The 17,348-nt window shown below is 43.6% G+C and overlaps 1 protein-coding gene across 5 annotated transcripts in view; it reads right to left on the reverse strand.

Moving 5' to 3' along the window:
• LOC146856171 (uncharacterized) overlaps window positions 1-17,348 on the reverse strand; it is a 128,367-nt gene that overhangs the window by 75,902 nt on the left and 35,117 nt on the right. For all 5 annotated transcript variants that reach the window (XM_085654219.1, XM_085654218.1, XM_085654221.1 and 2 more), the window contains 2 exons: window positions 9,221-9,334; window positions 8,893-9,003 (listed from right to left, as the gene is read on the reverse strand). In XM_085654219.1, the coding sequence (XP_085510345.1) occupies window positions 8,893-9,003; window positions 9,221-9,334 (225 nt within the window). The remainder of the gene's footprint in view (window positions 1-8,892; window positions 9,004-9,220; window positions 9,335-17,348) is intronic.

The following is a 17,348-nucleotide window of genomic DNA, read 5'->3' on the forward strand; positions in this document are numbered from 1 at the left end:
GCGGGCCACCAGGAGTCGTCCCATGCTGAGGGGTTGAGCCCGAGGATGAGGATCTCCGTCTTGTCTGAGTTCAGCTGAAGTCGGCTTTCCTTCATCCAGTCGGCAATGGCCTTCATTCCCTGGTGGAGATTGGATTTGGCGGTGTGGGGGTCCTTGGTGAGGGAGAGGATCAGCTGCGTGTCGTCGGCGTAGGAGATTATGTTGAGGTCGTGTTGTCGGGCGATGCGTGCTAGTGGTGCCATGTAGACGTTAAACAGCGTTGGGCTGAGGGAGGATCCTTGTGGGACGCTGCAGATGATCTCGGAGGCTTCGGATCGGAATGGGGGAGGCGGACTCTCTGAGTTCTGCCGGATAGGAAGGAGGTGGTCCAGTCCAGGGCCTTGTTTCGGATCCCTGCGTGGTGGAGGCGCGTGCATAGTGTGCGGTGGCAGACGGTGTCGAAGGCGGCGGAGGGATCCAGGAGGATGAGGGCCGCCGTCTCACCGTTGTCTAGCAGGATCCTGATGTCGTCTGTGGCAGCGATGAGGGCGGTCTCGGTGCTGTGGTTGCTGCGGATGCTGCGGAATCCTGGTTGGGAGGGGTCCAGGATGCTGTTGTCTTCGAGGTGACGGGAGAGCTGGATGTTAACTATCTTCTCGATTACTTTTGCTGGGAACGGAAGCAGGGAGATGGGCCGGAAGTTCTTGAGGTCGCTTGGATCCGCCTTGGGTTTCTTCAGAAGGGCGTTGATCTCTGCGTGCTTCCAGCTCTCAGGGAAGGTAGCGGTCTCGAAGGAGAGGTTGATGATGTTGCGCAGGTGGGGTGCAATGGAACTGCTGGCTTTGTTGAAGATGCAGTGTGGGAGAGGGTCCGACGGGGATCCGGAGTGGATTGTGCCCATGGTCTTGATTGTGTCCTCGATGCTCACGTTGTCCCAGGTTGTCAGGGAGACGTGGTCGGTGGTGTGCGGTGGGTCCGGCTTGTCGAGGTCTGTGGGGGTCGTCTGGGGGTTGAAACTGTCATGGATGTCGGTGATCTTTCGGTGAAAGAAGGTAGCGAGGGAGTCGCACAGGGCTTGCAATGGCGGGATGTCGTTGGCATTGGAGCTAGGGGTTCTAGAGTTCCTTCACGATGTTGAAGAGCTCCTTGCTGGCTGTTGTGTGCGTTGTTGTCAAGGTGGTCTTGAATGAGGTCCTTTCAGCGGTCCTGATGTGGTGGTGGTAGTTGCAGATGGCGTCTTTGTGAGCAGCACGGCTGTCCGGCTTCTTGTCGCTGTGCCATTTGTTCTCCAATTTCCTGCAGGTGTGCTTTGAAGCTAGGAGTTCCAGGGTGAACCAGCTGGCTCTCTTGCTGGTGTCTCTGTTGGTGGGCTCTTTCAGCGGGGCTAAGGTGTTGGCGCAGTCGTCCATCCAGCGTCTGAGGGTGAGTGCACCATTGTCGGGGTTGGTGGGAGGTTTGAGTGCGAGGTTTGTCTGTAATTGTTCTTCAGTGACTTTGCCCCAGCAGCGGCGGGGGATCTGTGGGGTGCGGTGGTGTGTGAGGGGTTTTCGGAAGGAGAAGTGGATGCAGTGTTGGTCTGTTCGGGTGAGTTCGGAGGCGTGGCTGAAGGCGACGTGGGGGCTAGAGGAGAAGATGGCATCAAGCGTGTGACGGGCGATGTGGGTCGGCGTCGTGACGAGCTGTTTTAGTCTGAGGTTGGCGAGGTTGTCGATCAGGGTGGAGGAGTTGTTGTCGTTGATGTTCTCCAGATGATAGTTCAGGTGTCCGAGGAGGATGTAGTCGGTGGAGGTCAGCGCGTGCGTGCTGATGAGGTCGGCGATGGAGTCGCAGAATTGTGGCCGGGGTCCTGGCGGTCTATAGACGAGGGTGCCTCTTAGGATGGTCTTGGGGTCCGTGTGGATCTGGAAGTGCATGTGTTCGGCGGTGCTGAGAGTGTCATTGGTGTTTGTTGAGACCATGATGTTGTTCTTGTGGGCGATGGCGATTCCTCCTCCGGCTCCGTTGGTGCGGTCTGTGCTGTAAACAGACCTGCAGTCTCAGGTAGGCATAGGACTGCAGTTTTGAGCTGGGCCCAGGGATATAGTCTCACCAGGGCATAAGGGCTGAAGCTGGAGCTAACTATCGGGCTGCAGCCTGGCTTGTATTGTAAGGAAGTTATATTTTACCTGCTGAATGCCTTGTCCTTGTGGTAGAGGTGTGTGAAATTCACATAATATCCATTTGCATAAATATGAGGACTTTCTGGAAAATTTTGCGAAATTATGCACAATTACATGAGCTGCAAAACCAGTATTTAGTGCTTTCTTTTAGTGTGAAATGCATCCTCATGTCTACTTTGACATGCACATTGCAGATGACTCGAGCAGCAGCTGCTCTCTTTCTATTTGTTCCTGTTATTCCAGTACTCCCACAATAGGATTTTTCTCCCCTAATAAATGGAAAATAACACAAAGTCTCATAATGGCCTAATTTCAGGCATTCCGGTAAAAAGCATAAAGCAAAATGAAATAAAGATTACTCCGACATAACAAATATTTTGTTCAGGCCTACTCTCTAGTACAGACTGTCTCAACATTATTTTGCAACTCTACTTTTCCAAACATCAACAACTTCCTACAAAAGATTGTGTGCCTGGAGCCCAGCTGAAGTGGCCACACGTTTGTGGACTGAGTCATTAATTCCCGTTTCTACATTCGTAATAGATTAGCAATGGAGGCAGCCTGTGGAGCTGTCTCTTATGTAAGAAACCAATGTCAAAAATGGCAAACACCAGCATCTATGATAAACGGCAACATTTAACGTACAGTCCATTGAGGCTATGAACCATAATAAAACAGTTATATATTACATTTGGACATGCATGTCAAATGTGTTTTCTAATGTTGAAAGTGAAGGGTTTGGCATCTATTATAGATAAGAATGTGTATGCAAAAGGGAACAAAACTCATTTTGTATGAAACATCAGTGCAGGTAAGGTATGGTGCCCAGAAATCCCACATTTGCCAAGACGGTTCTCATTTTTCAGCATCTGTCCCGGCAAATATCTATGAATTCAGCACATGTCCTGATTTTCAAAGATGGTCAACTAAACACACAGGAAGACATGTATTAACGTGCACCTCAGCAAGATTAATTATTAGCCTTTATAAGAAATGATGTCATTAAATATGATATGGTGTGTAAAAGTTACATTTCATTTATGCTTAGTGCCTCTATGTCATCAGTTTTCTAAATTGGGGAGTGTTACCCAGAAATCCATTCTGTGCCCAGGGTCACTGCTAAATTTTAGCTCTCCTTTTATGTTTATGGTGTGCCCCAGTTTTTGGTTTTCAAAATTTGGTCAGTCTCTGCCTCGGTTTACAAGGAGCAATGCATTTTGAAATTTAACTTTATCACATAATACTAATACCTCTTTTTAAATAGATATTTACCCAAAGTGCATCCAGCTCTCAGCACTGTTATGAAACATGACTGCACGGCCTAAGTCAATGGTATCAAGGAGAAAAGGTTGAGTCCGCCCTGCCACACATGTAAACTTTTAAATGCACACATTACATTAGAATCTCTCGAGCGCATGTTCAAACACTGAGCTCCCATACCATTCTAATGATTATTATTTGTGAAACTGACTAAAGGAAAGGACCAATATTCTCGAAGTAGTCTACTACTTTCCAAAATCACTTGAGTTTGCAGTGCTTTATCTCAATGCAAACATCAGTGCTGTACTGTCTGTCTACTTTACTGCCTGACAAGAAATATTTTTTTTCCAATTAGTAAGAAACAGCATTCTTCTACTTAGGGAAATCAGGGATCAGTTTTAACCATCTTTTAAATGACAGATTGAGTGCACCACCAAGACCGCATTTGTTTGCAATTTGTTTTTATTTTGATATTTTAGGTTATGGTTGTTATGAAACATAAATGCATTTGGAAAGGTAATCAATAAATGTGTAGTAGGAAGAAGCCAACAACAAAAGTGACTTAAAATGTTTACAAATCTTGTGTAAACTCGATTTCTAAAGCAGAGCTATTTACATTTATTCCGACATGGTTAAGTAGTTACTGTTTGTGACTAATTTGCAACATGAAAAAAGATATCATCTGGAGGGAAATGTTGCCCTTATTAGTTCTTCTAATTTCATTTATTAAGTCTGGGTAGAATTTTTAAAACATAAATCGACTTTGCTGCTTTTTAAAGACACAGGCAGATGTCCCAACATTTTGCACTGGGTTTGCTTCACAAAAGTGATGCAATCCAGTACAAAGAGGCAGATTTATGAGCCCCTTGCGCCTCATTTACGCCGGCGTTGCGTCACTTTTGTGACGCAGCGGCGGCGCAAATCCTGAGCCATGCTGCGGGGTATTTATAACGGGACGCATCTGGGAGATGCGTCACGTTGTAAATCCCTGCGCCTGAAGTCGGCGTACCTGTGCAGGAAGGGGGGGCGTTCCGTCGCAGGAACGCCTCCTAAAAGTGGCTGAGTGAAATCTACAAGATTTCACTCAGTCACTTTTGAGCCAATGCTGCGTCAAAACCCTGCGCCTGCTTGAAGCAGGTGTAAGGATTGATGCAGCATTGTAATGATAGGGCACCCCCGAGCCTTGCTGGAGCTGCATCGCGCTTGCGACGCAACTCCAGCAATGCGCCGCCCTTCCGCCATTAGATGCGTCACGCATCTGTTTATCCTTGCGCCACGATGCGCTGCATTGTAAATGCGGCGCATCTATTGTGGCGCAAGGGTAAACTTTCGTGACGCATCTTTCCTGGCGCATACCTGCTAATTTGCAGGGATGCGCCAGGAAACATAAATCTGCCCCTAAATATTTATTTTGAATTTACTATCCTGATCAAATTGCAATTTGCGCTGGAAATTTGCCTGTAAGTAATGCAATGCAGTGTTTTGCATCACTTTGCATAAAGGGAGAATGCCATGGGTAGTACATGGACATTCGCTTGCAATCACCCATGTTTTTTTTATGTAAAACCCTATCTACTATCAATATTAGGGAGGGGTTTGCCCAAAATAAAATAATGCATCTTCGAGGAAGGGGTGAAAAAGAGGAAAGTTTTTATTTTTCAAAACCTTTATAGTGCAGCACACATCTAAAGTGGGAAAAGTTGTAAAGTTTGTCTATGCAAAGCATTTCGTACTGGAAGGGTAGCCTTCCAGTAAAAAATGAATGCTAGACATGACACAGACACCTGTGCACTATGGTGGAAAGGTGTGTGTATGGCTGTAGGCAGCCTGATTGTGCGCCAGTCTCAGTCGCTATGCAAACAGTAACGTAGTTAAATAATTGCTTATTTTAATACAAGGTGAAATTTGAAAGTGCATCGTAAGAATCTCATTTTCTCTATGGCTTGGCTTCCGTGTATGAATATGTCATCAAGACAATGCAGTGCATTTTTGTAGTCTGGCTGTACATAAATGTGGTGTACTCAGCCAATCAACATCTTTTCATCCTATTTTGTTTAAGTGCATGTAATCAAACCAGTTCCTACAAAAGAAACCCATCATTTTCACAATTCTAACATATACATGTAAAGGCAGGAATTCAAACATTCTGTTTAAATCTATAGTCAGAAAAAATATGTTCGGGTGTGCTGACCTACTGAAAAGGTATCAAACAACTTGGCACAATGGCAAATCGTGCATCCCACACTGTCCCATGTCACAAATTTCTGGTGCACACTCTAGTCTTTGCCTATTATTCTGCTCTTTAATTAAATCATTCAGAATAAATATTATTGTGATATTTGAATCTATCCTTTAAGAAGTTCACTAATTTAATTAGAACATCCCTCTTCTGTTAAAAATCCCCATGCTGCGGGCATACCATTGCTTCCGTTCACTGTCTGCCAAGAACGTAGCCCTTCACACAATGCAGCGCTACTCACTCACTCATCTAGCCATCACCTAACAGAACTTATTCCATTGTGCATAATAGTATGTGAACAAAGGCAAAGCAAAATAAAACTCTGAATTCCTTATACAGGCATTGAAATGCAATAATAGACATTGATGCCGCAAGGGTATTTACCAAAAACGATCAGATCAGTTTACATCCTATCTCAGTGCAGTGCACCATCATTCCTTAATTGCAGATAAGGATCATAAGGCAATAGTGAAGTATTCTGGGTTTAGAAACTGACCCAAATTGCTTTTAGCAATATTTTTAAAACCACAAACAATTTTCCGACACAAAAAGTCTAAAGTAAATAGCTTTATGTAAATGATAATTCAATTTTAATAAATAGAAAAAATGCTAATTTTCATGAAATATTTGAATAAATACAGGAATATGCAGCATTCCCTTTGAAATATCTGTCCTTTCTGCTATTAGCATGAGGTTCTGGTGAGCAAAGTGTGTTTAAATGCAAAGTGTGTTTAAGACTGCAGTACCACCTCCTGTCTACAGGGGCAGAGCTGAGCACAAATATAAACACACTTGATGAAACACAGGTCCCCACAAGGCAATTTTTTAAAAAGTTGTAAAAATTGACACAGATGTTCCTGAAGCTATTTTTTATTGTTTAGAAGACATTGCCTTGTGGGGACCTGGGTTCAGGTCCCCACAGTGCACTCAAGTCCCCACAGTGTGAGTGTGTTATCACACCCAAGTCCCCACAAGGATAGTAACACAAACCCCCGCACACAAACCCACACACAAACCCACACACACACAAACCCACACACACACACACACACAAACCCACACACACACAAACCCACACACACACACACACACACACACACACACACACACACACACACACACACACACACACACACACACACACACACACACACACACACACACACACACACACACACACACACACACACACACACACACACACACACACACACACACACACACACACACACACACACACACACACACACACACACACACACACACACACACACACACACACACACACACACACACACACACACACACACACCCCTTGCCAAAAACAACCTGGCCCAAACCCTGGACTGGAGAGGGATTTCACAGTACAGATTCAGAAAGACACAGGATAGCAGCCTTTCTTACACTGGAAGCATGTTTAACTGCCCCCGTGGCTCAGTACTCAAGCTCATGAATTTTTTTGTCACATTAAACCATTTTATAGTCCTATAAATTAAGTTATTCATTTTCACAGTTTTTCTGCATGAATGATGTGGTTCAACAAATAAATGCAATTCTTTAAACTGCACTTTGAAACATTCAATATTTGGAGGTCAAACCCCAGCTCAGGGAACGTGTTCAGCGTGAACTGTGGAACACTTACAGCTACTTGTTACGTTGAGACGAAACTACACATTTAGCCCACAATCGACAGACTGATATTGCAGGGCATACATTGTTAAGAAGAAACTAGGAATGAATATGCTGGATTTATACAAAATGCTATTAACACATCTACTGCATCAGGTGAGGTGACTGCTGGACCTACATCTACATTTAGTGGTAAATGGAAGGAGCTTCTACAACTCTTCTGGGGACCTTCCACCAATACCCATATTTCTGCATCAGGTAGGTTACACACCCCTGGCCACATAAACCCAGTCAACCATCAGAAGATGCCTTGTGACCCTTAGCTTGCAAAGATTTGTCAAACCTGGCCGAAGGACCTCAAGTCAATCAGATTAGCCCAAAACACCCTGCAATGGTCTGATTTGTATCGGTTTGCCAAAATGCCCTGAAGGATGAAAGGGAGGCAAGGTTTCTAATACATGGTCTGCAACTGGGCTAATGTAAAGGGAAAAAACACTAAACTTCCAGTCCTCTAGATTTCCAAACGGTACATCTGAGCATTCCTGCACTTCCCTTTTCTCTCCAACCTGCGATATGTAAGTGTGTCAACATCCAGGATGTACTAGTTCTCTGGAGTGGCTGTAATGATGCATGGCTGCACTTAACAAATCAAACAAATATTTAAATACTTAAAGTCCGGAATGCCCTATACTTCACATGAAAGAGTATATTCTAAGGAAAACAAAAAGGTGATGGGTGAAATGCTAGAATTAAATTTAGCCACTGGTAACTACTAGGGCAAATTTAGGGCCTTCATTTGTCTGTTCACTGTGCCACTCGGAGACAGAGAACAGTCTTGGTCTTGTCCCAATAGGAAACACAAGGAGATGATGGTCGGAGCACTGAAACTTTTCAGACACTCACCGCCATTCACAGATCTGGGTTGAATCCATCATCATTCTTTAGCTCACTTCGCCACCCCAGTTCAGACACAGCTATATGCAAACCAGTCTTGACCCTGTGCCTCATGGGATCAGTCTAGCCCGAACTGCCAAGCCATGTCTTCACTGGACCAGAAACAAGCATCCTAGGACTGGTTTTGGGTTAACACCCCTCATCAGCCAGGCTAGCTTGAATCCAGTGGCAAAGTGAGCAAGGGACCCATGTCTGGGCATACCCTGCCAACTTAGGGCGAACAAAGCAAACACAAGGAGATGATAGACAGAGCACTGAAACTTTTCAGACACTCACCCGAACTCACAGATCTGGGTTGAATCCATTATCATTCTTAAGCTCACTTCGCCACCCCAGTTCAGATACAGCTATATGCACATCAGTCTTGACCCTGTGCCTCATGGGAACAATCCAGCCCAAACTGCCAATAGGAAAAGACAAGCCTGAATTGCAAAGCAAGGTTGCTTCCAGGTTTGAACACAAGCCCCGTCCCATTTTAGACTATTTAGGCCTTATTAGTGAGATATAGCTTTATTCCTATAGCAGTGAGCATGAGACCCGTAGCTGAAACCAAAGAGCGACTGACCATAAATAATAGAACGACCACAGACTGTGTTTTTCTAAATGTTGTCAGCAGGAGCTCATATTGCTATCCTATTTCTGCAGTTCTAAGCATCAAGACCAAGTACTCACCTGCAGGGCTGCCAGTGCACTCTTTTTTTCGAAAGCTGCGATTGTCAACGGAACAGTGCTCTCCCTCTTCTTTTATTTGAAATGAAACTACTGATGTGGCAATCACCTGATCTGTTATTAAAATATGCAAGTACAGTATATTAGTATATTATACAGACACACATTCAACAGAGATGTTGTCAAAGTTGAAAACAAGATTGGGATGGAGCTATCCATACCAATTGACAAGAAATCACAGTTTAGATAAATAGATTATTCAGTGATCAATCCATCTTTAATAACAATGGCAGAGTAACTCCAACTTAATCGAGGCACTTTCTTTACACACCTGGGCTGACACTGGTGATGCTTTGTGTACTTTCCACATCAAGATGCTCAATAAAAGTTCCTCTTGGCTCTTCTTCAATCCCCAAAGAGATATTGGCATCGATAAAAGGAAGCCCTAAACACAAGTTGAAACCCTTTATTATAAGATGGAGACAGAGAACCAAAACTAAAGTGAACCCACCGAGTCAGTGGAAAAAGACTTAAATGTCAATCAATCAATCAATTATTCGGATACAAAAATATCCATAAAAGTACAAGATAAAACCAGCACAATACATACATAATTAATGATTAAAAATCAATAAGTGCAGTAGACATGTTATTATATGTCCCCGGAATTATATACATAGTACAAGAATAAATTCAGCAAAACAGACAGAAGCCTGCAATTAATTGTTAGTTCAGAGGTAATATAAAATATAATATTTAAAATGTAACAACGTAAAATATTAAAAATCGGACACTTTGACTTAAAAGTCAAAAAGCAGGAACCCACAGAACAGCTTTTCCAGACAGCCTCTTAACTGTAAGGGCAGGTTTATAGATGACAATAATGCACTTTGCGATGGCTTACATGTAACTGAGGACTCTATAAATACTCACACTAAGTAAATTACCAATGTAAAAAAATCTATTAAATACTAACAAGGGCTTATAATTATTAAAAACGAATTGAAGGATGCTAAACTACACATTTGCACGAGAGGCATCCTAAAATAGTGCTAGTGACATACATTGAGAGGGGCTGGGCAGTATGTAGGTCCTGGTAGAGGTAATCATATTCCTACTAACTGATCTGCCAACAATTTGCAGCACCTGCAGGTTGAGAACATAGAACAGTGCTCGAGCTTGTAAGGTCACGTATATTTATTACCCCATCCACCAACCTCGTCTTTTGGAAGGGGGGAGGAGGGTAAAGTGGTCTTAAAAAGCCATGAGAAAAACACAGGTGGTGAATTCTCAGCCATAACTCATATAGGCCAATATAGACAGCCGAAGCTCTTCCTAAGCTTTTTTAAAAAAAATGATTATCTAAATTCTGGAGTGACTTAAAGATTAATTCTGCCAAGCATGTTTGTGCAATAACCTATGCTTCCCTATGCCATTTCCAAACGGAATTTTAGAGAGCGTTATAGCCAAAATGCCGGAGAAGAATAAGACCGAATCTGGCAGAAAGCTAGATCTTTACCCAGAAAGCCTGCTTTTAGCAATTTGGTGCAAGTCTGTTCAGCAGTTTTGGGAAATCAAAAGTCAAAATGTATAGATATATTTACAGTTGGGCTAAAATTCAAATATTCAAGCCTTCTGATTGGATGAAGGTTTTTTTTCTTTTTTTTTTAATCGAGCTCTCTAATTGGCTGGCTGTAACATGAACAGAAATGTTGCGGTGGCCATTACAGGGCTTGGTCCCATCTCTTGAAAATGTTTTAAAATACCATATAAGGGGTCAGAGTAGGGGTAACCCAGATCTCCTGGCCCTTGTGGGGGTGGGAACGGTCTCAGAGGGACCGTCCATGGTCCCAAAATAAAAAATAAAAATGTTTTGAGGGTTTATCGCAAACCCATGATACTCCAGAGGGATTGGGAAAAGGAATTACAAATATAAAGTGGGGTGGGTGTCCGTGGGGGTGTTGGCCGCCTGGGGGTGCAGGGGGTTGGGAGCAGGCCTGACAACAGACCAGGCAGTGTGCCCAACCCCAAAAGGCCTTCGGTGTTGGGCACCCATGGGGGACGGGGGAGTGATTGGAGGGCCTGGCCAAGGCTAGGTCCTGTGCCAAACTCCATGCCGTGCATGGGCTTCAGTTGTGCGTTATAGGGGCTGGTCACCCAATTGCGTTTAGGTATGGTAATAAGCTGCTCAGCTTATGACACGGATAGCATCACTCATGGCATGTTCAATGTCATCACTGCTAATATGTCAAATGACATCACTGATGATAACTTTGGGCATGTGGAAGCACAACTTCTGGTTAGCTCAGTAAAATATAACTTGCGAATTTCAGGTTTTTTGTTTGTTTGAAATGATACATTTTAACTAACATTTTCACCTAACTATAACGTCATTTTAACTTTTTTCAGTACATTTCTGAGGTTATTTTTTTTATGTAAACCAATATATTATTACCATCCCCAACTATAACGTCACCTTAACCTTTTCAGAAAAATAGTGTGTGTGTGTGTGTGTATATATATATTACCTACAGGCGGTCGCCAGTAGGTAGATATAGTTAGGACCTACTTTCCATAGGAAATCCGCAACATTCTATTTGGAATAACTTTGGCACCGATTGACGAATCTTCGCGAAATTTTCAAAACTTTTGGCCAGCTCCGGTCCGCTCCTATCCTGAAAGTTTCAACGGTGATTCGTCAAGCGGGGGCCAAAAAAGGGGGGGGTTCCAAAACGCGTTTTCCCCATGCATTTTCCCATAGGACCGTTAGCCGCAGCTACAGCCCGAACTGCTGAACGGAATTACACCAAATTTGGCAAAGAGGTAGTCCTCAGTTCAGACTTGTGCCTTTTGCTTAAATGGTGTAAATCCGTTCAGTAGTTCCTGAGAAAATGAAAGTTAAAAATACATATATCTATGGCCTCGGAGGATCCACGCACCCTCCCGATCACGACCTGAATTTTAATTGGCTGCCAACACTCTGAATCAGGAAGTGTTGGCAGCCATCTTGTGCCTCGGTAGAACCGAGGCACAAGAAACCCCCCAAAAAACGTCGCAAAATGCAAAAAGGGGGCAGGGTAGAAACACCCGGACCCCCTAGGCCTGCTCAGGGGGTCCCACAAGGACCCCCAAGGCCCCAAAAAAAACCAATTATATATATCTTTTTTTTTAAATGGGAGGATGCGCGCTGGATGCGCGCATCCTGCTGATAGAAAAAAAAAAGTCAGCGCGGGCTCCAGCCCTAAATATGCTAATTTGCCCCTGGGGGGGCCAAATCCCTGGGACATAATGAAAAATTAAGTGTGGGGGGTCCCAATCCCCACCACACTGCCCCGGGGACCGCCACCCCCCGGGGCTCTAAAATAATATAGGTGGGGGGCTCACGGCTCACCCGGTGCACCGGGGACTGGCACCCCTGGGGCTTCTTTAAAATGGGTGGGGGGCTCTCAGGCCCCCCCAGCCCCGGGGACAGCCACCGCCGGAGCTTAAAATTTTTGGTGTGGGGAGCTCTCAGGACCCCCAGCCCCGGGGACCGCCACCCTCCGGGGCAACTTCAAAATGTGGGAGGGGGGGCCGCGCGGGCCCCCCCTGAAGCCTTGTATAGGCCCTGGGGACCGCCCCCCCCAGGGCCGGCTCCTGCAGTGTCCCGGGGTGCCCATCCCCGGGAAACTGTAGTTTGCAATGACAGGGCGGGAGTCCCCAGGGCCAATAAATTAGAAAAAGAAGGGGGGCTACACAGCCCCCCTTTGAAAAACAAAAAAAAACCTTGAAGACGGTATTGGGCCGGAGGCCCCGCCCCCTCCTTGCACCACTCTGCAAACGCGCCCCCTGGCGCGTTTGCAGAGGGGGAACTAATTCCCCTTGAATACTGGGGGCCCCTGGGGGCCAACTAGCCCACCAGGAACCTCCAGTATGCGCCAGGGGGCTCCGTTGTAGAGAGGTGTAATGAGGCCACGCCCCTTTTTACACCTCTCTGCAATGCAACTCCGTGGCGCTTACTGGAGGTACCTGGTGGGCTAGTTAGCTACCAGGGGACCTCAGGATTCAAGGAGACTTAATCCTCCAACTTAAAACGTGCCACAGGGCGCGTTTGCACAGTGGTGAAGGTAGGGGGCGGGGCCTGAGGGGATATGTGTACAAAAACGCCCTGTGGCGCATTTGAAGTTGGGGAATTAATTCCTCTTCCATCCAGAGGTCCCCTAGGGGCCAACTAGCCCACCAGGTACCTCCAGTAAGGGCCACGGAGCTGTGCTGCAGAGTGTTGTAAAAAGGGGCGTGGCCTCTGAACACGTCTCTTCAACGCAGCTCCATGGCGCATACTGGAGGTACCTGGTGGGTTAGTTGGCCCACAGGGGAACGCAGGATTGAAGAGGAATTAATTCCCCAACTTGAAATGCACCACAGGGCGTGTTTGCACAGGTCACCTCAGGCCCCGCCCCCTTCCTTCACCATTGTACAAATATTCCTCTAAAATCATCCGAACTACAAATTCCGATTTACTCACCTGTTATCAGGAAAGAACCCAGGGCTGCATCTTTTAGCCCAGCACTTACCCTGAAAAGTAATTCTAAGCGTACTTACCAGTAACTTGTATTTCCTTCAATAGGAATCCATTTGCGGTTTTCAGCAGAAAAGTTTTTAGGTGTCTATTTTCACAAACTAAAAATATTCCTAAAAAAATCGTCTGTATGAAAAACACATTCTTTCAACTGTTTACAGGAGATTCACCAGTGCTGGATCCAGGATCCACCACTGAGTAAGAAAAAGTAACGATAACACAACTTACCTGCTAAGTGAATTTTCTGCCATAGGATAACATTGGTGATTCTATGTGAAAAATGTTCTAAGTGTCAACTTTTAAAATACAATATTATTCCTTAAAAATCACTACTGTAACCAAAACGCTTTTACTCAACTGTTTACAGGAGATGTCCAAGGACTGAATCTAAGTAATCCATAAAGTAACTAATTGCATTTGACTAGAAATTCACATTGAGCTCAATGTTGCATTGTGTTTGAAATTGTGTTGCCCATTGCAACAACTGTAACTACTGTTCTTAAAAGTCTATTGCCTATTTGCAAAGTATTTAAACTAAAGTAATTCATTCTGAGAAAGTATATTTTGTATTGTAATGTATAATGTAATTTAAAAAAATATCTAAAAATAGTTTTAAAAATGTAGTCAATCAGTATTAAAAAAATCAGTATAACAATTAATACATTAAAAATTGTCATTTACAAAACCTTTGAAATTAACTGAAAAGACCATAGATTTCAGGCCGGATATAGCTAGGAATTAGCATTTAAAAAACCTTAGAAATTCACTGAAAAAAACCTAGGTTTCAGGCCTGATATAGTTAGGAATTAGCATTTAAAAAACCTTAGAAATTCACTGAAAAAACAATAGGTTTTAGGGGTGTTATAGTTAGCTGGACATTTCACTCGAACAAAACCACTGAAATTCCTCCGATATAGTTAGTTGTACTAACTACATCTCGCGCGCCTGCAATCCACTGCTGATGATGTCACATTACATCACTCATGACATGGTCAGTGACATCACTGATGACATCATCCACGTGACAATCAGATACACCTCATCATACACTAGTATAACCTTTCATCACTCACAGTAAAATACAGAGTGCCAGATTTAAAACTATTGACACACCAATACAAGTTTCTAAACACCCACTCAGTGATTCCTAGATCTATACACACTTCTAATCACTTACCTATAGATTCACTCATACATGCTGTCAACGATCAATAGAACACTATCAGCACACATCCTAATCACTTATGAAGTCATCCTACTCACTTAAGTAAACAATGGATCATACTTACTTTTACTTACCTATACACTTATAAAAACACCACTTCATCTATTCGTATAGATAACTCATACTTAGTGTATTATAAAAACACTATTACAAGTATGCAGTTATCCATACAGTCACTCGTACAATCACTGAGTCTTATGTATACTTATTTATATACAACAACTGACACATACACTGGCTTTTATTTTTCTAGTTTGTTGGACATGTACCATTGAGACCTATATTGGCTCATCACCACACCCTTAAAGATATTCGCTCACCCAAACAACTGTTATAACGTGTAGTTTTAACTTCATATACCTACTGAATCAACTATTCACACATCTTTGGGCAGTCACACACCCCCACCGAACCACACACACATTCACTCTCCCATACAAATACTCAGTTAACTAATCAATAAATAATATAGACTTTCACGTAGCTAGTAACCAACTGGTGCAGCAGTTTACACAACAACTGACAAAGTGATACAGATATTCACACAGTTTAGTCACTATCCAATATATTTAGTGAGACACTATAAATTAGTCAAGTAAACAGTCAATCACACTGCTACTAAATCCTCCATCCAGATATTTATATATCCACTCATTCTTCAATGCAAATTGCTATATATATATATATAAAACATATTTAAATAACGAACCAAACCACATTCACTGGATGATGTCATCAGTGATGTCATTTGAGATGTCATCAGTGATGTCACTGACCATGTCATGAATGATGTAATATGTGACATCATCAGCAGTGGATTCAGGTTTTTCGCCGTGCGCGCACCTCGCAATTTTTACAAAAAAAAAAATATTGTTTTTTTCTCCCTTGGGGGTCCTTCTGTGACCCCCTGACCAAGGCTAGGGGGTCAGGAACTGTCCACTCTGCCCCCTTTTCACGTTCTCCACCTTTTTTTTCACCCCCTCACGGTGTACACTTCACTGATGAAGGCAACAGAGTCTTCCTCTTGAACTTTAGACTCTGCATCGGTACTTACTTGTAAGTACCACAAAAAAACACTTCATAAACACAACGGCTCTTTTTAGAGCCCCCTAATATCTAAACACTTAAATTTCATTTTTTCTTCTATTTTTTTTTCGTTTTTTTTGCCGTACGGTAAGCTTACCGTACGCGCACCCTGCGATTTTTATAAAAAAAAATTAAATGTCTTTTTCATACTTTTGTGATCTTGTTGGACCCCCTGACAAACGCTAGGGGGTCTGCAACTCTCTTCGTTGCCCCCTTTTCATGTTCTCCACCTTTGTTTATCAGTGTGAGACACACAAAATGGCGGCCGACACTTCCTGATTTCGACCGATTCGAACGTTTACAGTCATGTAACCACCAATCAGAATTAAGGTCGCGCACGGCACCGTACGCGTACGGTAAGCTTACCGTACGCGCTCGGAGCGCGCTTATAGATATATATATGGATTTAAATGCTATTTTCTCTGCAAATACTGAATACATTTACACCAGACCTACAAAAGGCACATCCCTGACCTGAGGACTACCTCTCTGCCAAATTTCAAGTAATTCTGTTCAGCCGTTCGAGCTGTAGCTTGGACTAAAGGTCCAATGGAAAAATGCATGGGGAAAACACGTTTTGGGACCCCCCCTTTTTCTCAGCCCCCGCTTGACGAATCCCCCCGAGACTTTCAGGGTAGGAGCGGAGCGGAGCGCCCCACCTATTTTGAAAATTTCACCAGGATTCGTCAATCGGCGCCAAAGTTATTCAAAATAGAATGTTGCGGATTTCCTATGGAAACACGGTCCTAACTATAACTATCTACTGGCGACCGCCAGTAGATAATATATATATATATATATATATATACACACACATAACACATACGGAAAACCACAAAGGTTACAGGGACGTTATAGTTAGGCTTCGATTTCACTCATACAAATCCAGTGAAATCGACAGTTATAGCAGTCACTCACCTACCCATACAGCCACGGACACACCCACTCACCAATAAAGCCACTCACACAGCCACTAAGCCATCTACACAGCTACTCAGATACCCACTTATACACCCATACAGCCATGTACATCTACTCACACACATGTACTGTCACTCAGACACACAGTCAGACAGTGACACATAAACTATGTTAAAAAAAGCAATCACTTAACAGTAGTACGTATACAACATATACCAATCTAACTTAGTACCTTAGTATATACGTTTAAAACACAAAAACATTAAGTAAAACACTCAGTCACTGGATGATGTCAACAGTGAGGTCATTTTAGATGTCATCAGTGATGTCTTCAGTGATGTCACTGACCATGTCATGAGTGATCTAATAGGTGAATAAGTAGGTGTGTAAGTAGCTGTATGGGTGAGTGTGTGGCTGTGTGAGTGGGTGTGTTACTGGTTGTATGAGTACTGTATGTTTGAGTGAGTGGTTTGTGAGTGGCTGTATGAAGGAGTCAGTGGGTGTGTGAGTGAATCTATGGATTAGTTAGTGGTTGTCTGAGTAATTCTGTGTAAGTGGGTGTATGGGAGGTTGCATAGGGGTATGAGTGGGTATGTGATTGTTTCTGGATGATGTCATCAGTGATGTCACTGACCATGTCATGAGTGATGTAATATGTGAGGTCATCAG

Source organism: Triturus cristatus, chromosome 4_1 (genome assembly GCF_964204655.1).
Source record: "Triturus cristatus chromosome 4_1, aTriCri1.1, whole genome shotgun sequence".
In the NCBI taxonomy this organism is placed as follows: domain Eukaryota; kingdom Metazoa; phylum Chordata; class Amphibia; order Caudata; family Salamandridae; genus Triturus; species Triturus cristatus.